This window comes from Curcuma longa, chromosome 14 (assembly GCF_044706935.1).
Source record: "Curcuma longa cultivar G26 ecotype Majalengka, Jawa Barat chromosome 14, ITB_CL_G26_1.1, whole genome shotgun sequence".
NCBI lineage: Eukaryota > Viridiplantae > Streptophyta > Magnoliopsida > Zingiberales > Zingiberaceae > Curcuma > Curcuma longa.
In genome coordinates this window covers 971443-981392 of record NC_133874.1, presented here as the reverse complement: position 1 = coordinate 981392, position 9950 = coordinate 971443, and the positions used below count along the sequence as shown (strand labels likewise).

Sequence of the window (9950 nt, the reverse complement as noted above, 5' to 3'; positions counted from 1 at the left end):
AAAAAAAATGAAAATAATGTGCCAATAGGGGTGAGTGTTGTGCCAATTTTGAGTTAAGCAATGTGTTAGTGAGAATTCCGAGTAAAGCACTTAATATCTTCATCATTATTTGATACTACAATGTTTTTGTGATGAATTATGAAGTTGAAGAATAATCAGAAAAAGAACAAATCAAGAACCAAAGTGCAAAAAACTAGTGTGCCAATTCTGGATTTTTGAAGGTTTTTTTTGTGGATCTATTTTAATGTTAATTTGCTAATCTATGCTGCTGGAAAGCTGTTAAGATTGGAAAGCTATAGAATTCAAAAGCTAACTAAGCTGAAAAATAAGCTTGAACTCCATTGCTATGTAGGCTGAGAAATCAAGATTTGAAATGCAAGAGTTTAGAACTTTTAAAGCCTAAGCTGAACTTGCCTTGGAATAGTATGTTCTGAACTGAGATTCTATTTTCTGGAGTATCTGAATTCTGGGCATAGAGTCAAAGTTTTGAATGTGATTTTGGTTGGAGTTTAAATTCTGTATAATGATGATAAAAGGAAATGTTAGCAATTAGCACAAGAATTGGCACAAGGTTGAGTTTCAATTCACAAAATTTTGAAAGTTTCGGATTCAGTTCTGATCAACTACAAGCCGAAGTCAACCCTTTTATTTCAGTACTAAAGGAGAGTCCTTATTGACCTGAATTTGTGATAATACAAGATGAAATTATTTCAAACTCTAGATCAGCAAGTTGATGTTTTTGAATCAACCAAATCTGGAATTATAAGGGAGCTGGCATGACTTTGGCATCTAAATTTTGAAGTTAAAGTCTGATACTCTGAAATTCAGGAATTAAGGCTATACGTTGGGATTCAGAGGAAGTATTGGAAGTAAATCTATTGCTGAAGCAAAGCTAGAATGCAGAGAACTTTTTAGTGCCAAAAATTTTGTCCAGTGCCAACCTAATCAAGGCAAAAGTCTGCATTTGTGAAGCCTTGTGACCTGTTGTGATTACAATTTACTGAAGCTACATTGTTGTGAATCTATAAAGCGTTGAAGGAAATGCCATTTGTGTATAAATGAAGAGAAATCAAAGCTAAAACTCCTGCTGGAAATGAGAAGTGCAGAATTGTAGAATTTTTTGTGATGAGCTGTGAAGAGTGGAATGAATTTGTTTGGATTGTTTTCAATAAATCAATTGTAATTCATTTGAATAAGTAGGATTGAAGTATAAGGAGCTATTGGTACCAATCAGATTCGAGATGCAACAAAAAAAAAGAAAAAAAATAGAATGAAGAAAAAAATATAGAAAACAGAATCTGTTTCAAAGGAAGAGTAGTGTATCAAAAGCCTTGATAAGATGATGAATTCTAGTGAAGCTTAAATCCATTCAAGCATTCTCTAGAAAACAAACTCAGATTCTACTCCGGGCTGTTGATGCAAATGAGAAAAAAGGCAATATCAGAGAAAAAAAAAGAAAACAAAATCTGCAGTTATGTTTTCCAGTTGAGTTTGAATTTTTTGATGGACTGAACTGAACTCAAATTGCATTGAATAATTGCAGATTGTTGAGTAATAGAAATCAAGTTACAAGAATGAAAAAGAATGAAAGGGAAATAGGAAGAAAAAGGGGACAAAAGCAGAGATTTTAGATTGAATTCAAATTGTTTTTGGAGCTAGAATGTGCCACTGATACATTGCAATTTCAGATAAATAAGAAGTTAATTGGAGCTCTGAATAATTGGTTTCAATTTGTAAGTTCTTGCAAAGTCTAGCTGTGGAAGATTTAGACTTGGTTTCTGTTAAAACTGTCTTAATTACCAAAAGAAAATATGTACAGGGGGGAGCGAGAGCGAGGTCGACCGGGGAACCTCTGCACGGACACGCGTGTGACACCACCTTCGGCCGCGATCCGGCCGCGTGCAGCGCTTCGAAGAGGAGAAAAAAAGGCAGGAGGCGCTGGCTCTGGCAGTGGGCGGCGGGAGGTGATGGTTCGAGCGGCTGTCCGTCGGAGAGGGATCGTGAAGCAGAGGATGAGGCGTCGCACAGTGGAGAAACTTCGGTCAGGGCAGAAGGCAGCGCTGTGGCGCTTCACTTTCCCGCGACGAGGATCCTCCTTTAAATCGCGAGGGTTGCGATTTCTTTGGCGTCGGCGTCGCGGTGGTGCGGAAGAGGGAGCACTGCAGGAGATGGCGAGGAGAGGAAGGTAGCGACGTGCCGCCGCTAGGGTTCTTCGCTCGTGCCCGTCGCAGTATCGAGAAGAGAAGAGAAAGTAGAGAAGAGGGGTTGGGGCGGCGTGGTGACAAGAAAGAGGAGAAAAATTAGGGTTTTGGATGCTCTGATACCATGTTAAAACTGTCTTAATTACCAAAAGAAAATATGTACAGGGTTTATATAGCCAACATAACCCTAAGATCATAAGAGAAAAGACATATCTACCCCTACTTCTCACAACAGTTTCAAAGGAAAAACATGGATGGCACAAATGGTGCATATATAGTGAGAAATTGAAGGGATATTTGAAAAGTGAAGTGAGTATGTATCAATGAGAAGAATTTCAAAACTTTAGATCATATTTGGTTCATGGACTTGAAAAGCACATGGAAACGAATAGGATACAGAAGAAAATATTTAGAAGGTGTGGCAAGGTTCATTGATTAGCATTTAATTGTACCCATATCCACCACTATCACTCATTCTTTTTAAAGTTTCTTTTCTTAATTTTTTTCTTTGTAAATTTCTATTTCATTTGTCTCAGTTCATTGTTTCTTTACATCTTCAATAAGCCTTAATAGGTGTAGATTCCAAATCAAGAATGGTGATAGAGTGTAGAAAACAAGCAAGTTTATAATAGTGCATGAAACATGAGTAGCTTGAGTGAGCTCTACCTTGATCATGAATTTGCATTTAGGATGAGAGTCACTAAAAATTATCTTGTGAGAATAATTGTGTTACATTCATCTCAATTAGTCATGAAGGATGAAACTTACTATGTGGTTAACTAAGAACAAGAGTCTAGTTCATAATGATTAGGTTCTTGAGACTTGACAACACTAGATAATTTTCTTTCAATTGTTTCTAAGTATGATTGAGAATGATCTAGGGGGGTACGATATTTGTTGAGTTTCTTAGCTTTACTTGTTGACTTGAGCAAGATGCACAAAAGTAAGTGTAGGGGATTTGATAAGCTAGAATTTGATACAAAATTATGGATTCATGTTGGGTTATTTTGTGAAACTACATGCTTAATGTATATATTTTTCAATGGTTTATTGTATGAGGGATATTTGGAGCTTGATTGTAATTTCTGTGATTTTATGTCTAATTTTCATTAATTGAATTGGATTCTTTGTAGGACTCAAAATTGATGCAAGATCGAGTCCAATCAAGATCGAGTCCAACCAAAATTGATCCAATCCATTGACCCAAACTTCATGATCAAGACTCAAGTTTGATTTAAGCTAAACCTATGCGAATTGGAGTTGAACCAAAGCTAATTAGAGCTGAATTAGAGTTAAACCGGGTTGAACCAGAGTTGAACCAAGAATTGAACCCGGTTCAATTCAAAAATCGGATTTAAATAGAAATCACGAGGAATGCATAGTAGCAGCGATTTTTGCACTGTTCATCTTCATTCTTCATCTTCCAGCATTTTTCTTTGTCGTTCTCACACGGTCAACCTCAGTTCTTTCCATTCCAACTTGGTTTACGGATCCTATAGGATGATCACGAGTGGAGCTTGGCGACAATTTCAATCGGGATCAGCTGGTGAGGGTTTCGCCAGAGGATCTGCTTCCGCCGCGGGTTTCTGGTTTGATTTTCTGATCATCGGAGCTGTCAAGTCAAGAGTATTTGGAGGGGTTTACTAAAGATTCTTGAAGATCCCTGAGCTAAATTTACAAGCGATCAGATCCAAGATTGATAGATCGGAGTGAAGATTTCAAAATTTCATTTTCAGCTGGATTGGCTCTGTTTTCATGCTCGCGAGAGGGTTTCTGACATTGCATTGGATTTGATTCGATCCAAGACAAGTTGAGCAAGACTACATGACAATCTTGTGGGATTTCTGATCTGGGATTAGTTCTTGTGTCACGACAAGAAGAAGATTAAGAGAAAGGGAAGAATTGAGTTTTAATTTCTGATTTCTGTTTCTGTTCAATTCATTTCTGAAACTTTTATTATCAAATCTGTTTAGAAGATTAATTTCGTGAAAGTTTGGTTCATGAATTGGTTTGTTTGATTTCAGATCATGCATATCTTTCACTCATTGTTTCTGATTTTCTGAACTCGTTGGATTTGTTTTTGATTTCACAGTTCAAGCTCTAATTTTCTGCATTTCCTATTTTTGTTTGCTGATCTCCTTCCCTTGCTGAATTCTTGTTTCTTGCATTTGTGTTTTCTAGTTTTCATTCCTTGTCTTGCATTTGAGATTTGATTTACTGAAATTCTTGATCTATAATTTTCGAAACCCTGAAATTGAAAATTGATTCTGCATTTTATGTTTCCTGTACTTGTTTACTTGCAATTGATCTCTGATAAACTACATTTTATGATTTCTGGTTCTTGCCTTAGAGTTTGATATTTTTCAGTATCAAAGTTCAAATTCTAGTACAAGCTGATGAAGTTAAATGTTGAATGTTATGATTTGTGATGCTTGTTTCAATACTAAATAGAATAGGTTTGATACTTTGAAATTGAATTGTGTTGCATTTCTAGATTGGTTTGATATTTTGTTTCAATTACTTCAGTTCTAGATTGGCAAAACCTACGTTCTTCATTAATTCATTATATTTGAATTTACATTTCATCAAAAGGAAAATAAATAAATACCCATTTACATTGAAAATCCAAAAAGAATTAATTCTGGCTTGATTTAGACACTTTTCTACTAGTCCTAGGAAAAATACGACTTGAGACCCCTATACTTCATCAATTTTGTTAGCTAAGGGTTTTCAAATAAAAATTCAATTTGAGGTTCACTCGTGACATATAGTTGTGGGCATATCAGTGACCTTATAGGTTCTTGATTTATGTTGGCTATCTATAATTAATTATTAATTATGGATTGATCATAAGTGATACCTTGTAGTACATCATAACTCCCAATTAATCAAAAAATCACAGTTAATTCTAGAACCATTTCTAAACCCTTCAACAACTATAATTGAACATGCCTCTGCTCCTTTCACCATCTTATACTTGCTTAGTTCATGACATGATCTATGTGTCAGTCTTCACTAGACTGACTATGTCACACCTAATCCAAGCTATAGTTCTTTGTCTTACGGATTCAAGTTACTCAAAATAATTGTCTAAGAGGACCATCCTCTTGATGTGTTATTGCTTTGGAAAAAGACTTATGAGTAACAATCCTGACAAGTGGTTATAGAGTATACGTCTCCTAATTAAGGAGTCATGAATCCTTTGTTAGCACCTCAAACATGTTCGACACTTTAATTTATATCCAATCATCCTAAGTCCATACTTGCATAGAGACGCTTGCTTAAGAAGTTAAAGTATAAATGTTCATGATCAAGATGACTTGAATACCTCAAGTAAAAGGATACTTGTGTTGGTGTAAGAAGCACTAGTCTGTCCCTAGAGTTTCAATGTTTGATAATGTACATAGATTTAATCAGTTTGACCAAGGGTTATCCACATAGGATCTCATATTTGAATATGAGTGAAGTCTAATTAGGTCAGTTTGATTAGATGACTAACCAGAAGTCCTAATCATTTAGATCGGACAAGAAGTCCAAGTTGTAGGATCGTAGAAGTGCTAGAAGAGGGTGAATAGCGCTATCTTTTTTGTGACTTTTTTTAATTTTTGAAACCCGTGTCAATTATACTCGTAAAATAAAGTTGTTGCAATGGAAATAATGAAAGCGATAATAATTTTGAATATATCCAATAAGCTTTCTCTTTTCACAAGAAATTAATTTTCTTGAAAAATTCTTTTTTAGTTTAAAAAATTAAATAATTAACTTCGAAATATATGATTTTCTATAGAAAATAATTGAAAATTTTTTAAGAAACTAAAATTCACAAAATTTTAACCTAAACATGATATATTTTCATTAAACGATTGCATGAAAATTTTGAAAAGAATTTAAAGATTCATCAATTTCAACATGCAAACTATCATACCGAGTTAACCAATCATTTATCAAATATTTATTTCCTATTGTTGACTATCCTAGGGTTTTTTTTCCTAAAATATCAATATTAGTTTCAGCACTCAAAATAAATTGGTGTCTATTAGATTTATCAAATATTTTTTAAAATTATATTTTTCCAAACTTTTATAATTTGGAACCTAGGATTTCTCTAATTCACTAGCATGCAATTTATCAACATTATAAAGAAGATTTGCGTAAAAATAATTTTGTTACCTAAGGGGTTCTCTCCTAAATTTGAGCTTCCTTGTTGATCCTTGGATCTCCTCCATGGAAATTAATTTTTGTAATGACACTCACACTTAAAGCACATAATGTGCCTATTTTCCTTTTGAACCTTGAGCAATAGTACCTCCTTCATCGTTGTGCAAGAGTTTTATTTAAGGTAGGGTACTTTATTCTTCTAGTGTCCTCTTTCTCTGCAATGAAAATATATTATATTATTTTAAAATCAACATTCATACGTGCCAAGTCCTCCCCTCTTAATCCTTAGTGATGTAGAGTTCATCTTTTTCTAAGGAGGACGGTTTGTTGATATCCACTTTCTGATCCTCCTTGGGCTAGCTTGTCTTCTAGTGCCAAGATAATCTCATTCATAAATCATGTGCATTCTTGAATTTACCTTTGAATTTGTCTCTAAATTTTCGATGTGACTCTTAGTCCATTTATCCTTCTCTTTGTCTTTTGAAACCTAAAACACTTTCTTCAAGGTGGCCCAACTTTCAAAGTCCCCCATCAAGATGAAGTTTTCAATTGCTGGCAATGAATCATAGATGTTGCAGTCGAATTTTTCTTCGAGCTCCACCTGAAATTTTTTACTTTCTATCTTCTTAAAAAAACAAGAAAAGAATTCTAATATATAAAAGAAATCATGCAAAATTAAATCAAATCATACTCTAGTTTTGTTGCTCTATTAACGTTTAGTCCTATCAAGAACCCGCTTGGCTTTGATACTAATTGTACAATCGAGAATATGTTAGAGGGTTAGAGGGAGTGAATAACATTTTTACTTGTTTTGACTTAATTGTCTAGAATTGTTAGTACACAATGAAAAATATGTAATAAAAATAATAACAATAAATATAAACATAGAAAACCAAGATGTATCTAAGGTTCTTATCCATGGCCTATATCTTGAACACAAGCCACTATTTTTTTCTTACTGAAATGTTTTGAGGTGGAGAAATATCTTACAAATCGTATCTTTTTAGCAATATACAAATATAAAATGTATAACGCAAAGAGTAAAATAAAATACAAAAGTTACACTACGTCAATCACATCTAGAAATCCTAAATGCATGCAATACTCATCTTGTAACATCTTGGATCACACAAACAATACTAACTTTGAAAGCTCGAAGAGTAGTAATGAATGCTGAAATGTTCACCACCTGCTCAAAGTTGTTTATATAGTAATGTTCCAAGCACCCGAAACTTTCGATCACTCGAAGCTTGCCACTATCCATTGGCTCAGTCTACGCTGTTTATCCATATTCCGATCAATTGTCTCCCGGACTCCTCCTTTGTGAGCTTCTACATCCACATACATGTTGCATCCATTGAAACTTCCATGCCAAGATATTAACATCGAGAGCTTTCAATAATTTTTTGTGTGCTCCCTCTACCCATAATTATGGCCATAATTAATTATAGCCTTGATTCAGCCTAAATTCTATTTTTCAACCAGAGATGAGTCAACTGCTGAATTATTCCTATTGAAATTTTACTTGATTACATCAATTCGCTAGAGCTTCTATAGTTGACTCAGTCTACTATTATTCATCTAAAGTGTTGTAGCTCCCAAGTAACTTGACTATTGCAACTTGATCATGTCAAATCAATATACAGTCCTCTTGTAAGTTTCTCATTAGCTTATCAATCAAGTATTCCTTAATCGACTGACTTTAACTATGTCAATTGCCTAGTCAGTGAACTAGCAAATAAAAATATTCTATTAATTAAAAATTGAATTGACTCTAGTTGGCTCATAAATTACTTGACTAAAAGTGACATTTATTTAACATTTATTTAACTTAGAACGCTTCTAAGGTGGAATCTCTACATAGTCTAATTTCACATGTAACCTCATTATACAAGTGCATTTAATTCTCAATTTCACCCGAAGTTACCTACCAAAAGCTTGTGCCTATAGGACTTCATGTGTCAAATCTCACTTTCAAATATTTTGTGTCAAGAGACCTGCCCCTGGAACTTTCTTGTTTGCCGAGCATCAATAAACCTCTCGGCTTGCCAAAACTTCCATCTGTCAAACATCGAGCTATACTTAACTTGCCTAAACTTCCATTTGCTAAGTATTCCAACCTCAACAAAATATTTAGACTATACTGTGATTCTACTAATATGTTTTTATAGTATATGCCACAAGTAATGCTTGATGGCCTTAACTCATCCTCATACCTCGAAAAATAAATTTAATGAATGAATTCACTCATTGAGAGTTTCTATTAAACTACGCCATACCCATTGTTTAAAAAAAACGTAACAGTCAAGGCATCCGCATAAATCTGAAGCTATTGAACTAATTGTGAAACTACAAAACAATTTCTTCATGCATGAACTCAAAAATACTATGCTTTAACTTAGCATTTCAGAGTTGACTGGTAAATTCTCATCACATAAATGAAAGCACCAGCTTACGTATGGAATTTTATTTTTGCATTCTGGAGGTTAAAAAAATCAACATTTAGGTCTCTCAAGACAGCATCTCAATAGTACATAGTACTCAGGACCACAACACAGTGATGTTGAACGGAGCAAGTGATTTATGTTGGGTCTCGCTAACGATGGGGCAAGTGGCTGTATGTATTGTTAAAGTTCAGAACAAATGTTCTGATTTCCATCGGTCCTAACTCAATCACCAATTCAGTAGGATCAACAAGCCCTCCTCGTACTACAGTTTCTGCACTTGGTGAACTCTCTACTTGCCATTTAAGTTTCTTCTTTTCCATTTGCTGTCGTTCTTGATTAGCACTTAAATTCATTTCCACTATTTTGAGGATCTGAAGAAATGATGCAAGAATTGTCAGGAATGTGTCACGAAAGCTAGTATTTACGATGATGTTTACCTTTTTGCCTGGAAACATTTTCTTAAGATCAACATATGCCATCTCTGATAGATTCTTGCCCTCACCTACCTCGTACATGTGTGCAAACCTTACGAGAACATTTCCATCTTGAACCTCCTGAAAATGCAAAAGGTGCAGTTTTAGTATCTTCAAGATCAAAATTTAGAATTAATTCATTGCAAGAGTATCAGCTATGGGAAGCAAGATCTATGGCTAAGTAAATCACAAGCAAAGTCATATGTGTATGGAAGCATCGTTTCCTCATGGAGTTGTTGGTTTCACTAAAGTTCATAAAATTAAAAATCTTTTATCATGTTGAAGATGCCATTTTTACGAAACATAATAAATATTCCAAAGAGGGTAAGGCTGCGTACATTGGATTCCCTCCCCGGACCCCGTAAGGCGGGAGCCTCGTGCACCGGGCTGCCCTTTTTATAATAAATATTCCAAAACTTGTCAGCAAGCAAGAACTACAGTGGTGACACATTGACATTTCATTTCATCTCCCACAATATAAAAGATGGAACCATTACCTTGTTAGATGGAATTATTGATTCTACTAAATCTATGTTATGGAGCACCACTTCCCAATTAACCATTGCATCCATAAGTGCTTTTGGTCAAACACCAAACTTTGCTGGCATAATTTTTTAGACACAACCACATAAATAACAAGTATCCACTTGGCTAGAGATAAGAGACCCTAA

At 34.7% G+C, this 9950-nt stretch overlaps 1 protein-coding gene across 2 annotated transcripts in view; it reads right to left on the bottom strand.

The window, feature by feature from the left end:
- Positions 1-8794: 8794 nt before the first annotated feature.
- Positions 8795-9950, bottom strand: part of LOC141844946 (alpha-mannosidase At3g26720-like) — an 81611-nt gene continuing 80455 nt past the window's right edge. For both annotated transcript variants that reach the window (XM_074732928.1, XM_074732929.1), the window contains 2 exons: positions 9244-9360; positions 8795-9177 (listed from right to left, as the gene is read on the bottom strand). In XM_074732928.1, coding sequence (XP_074589029.1) covers positions 8956-9177; positions 9244-9360 — 339 coding nt within the window. In that variant the 3' untranslated portion in view covers positions 8795-8955. The remainder of the gene's footprint in view (positions 9178-9243; positions 9361-9950) is intronic.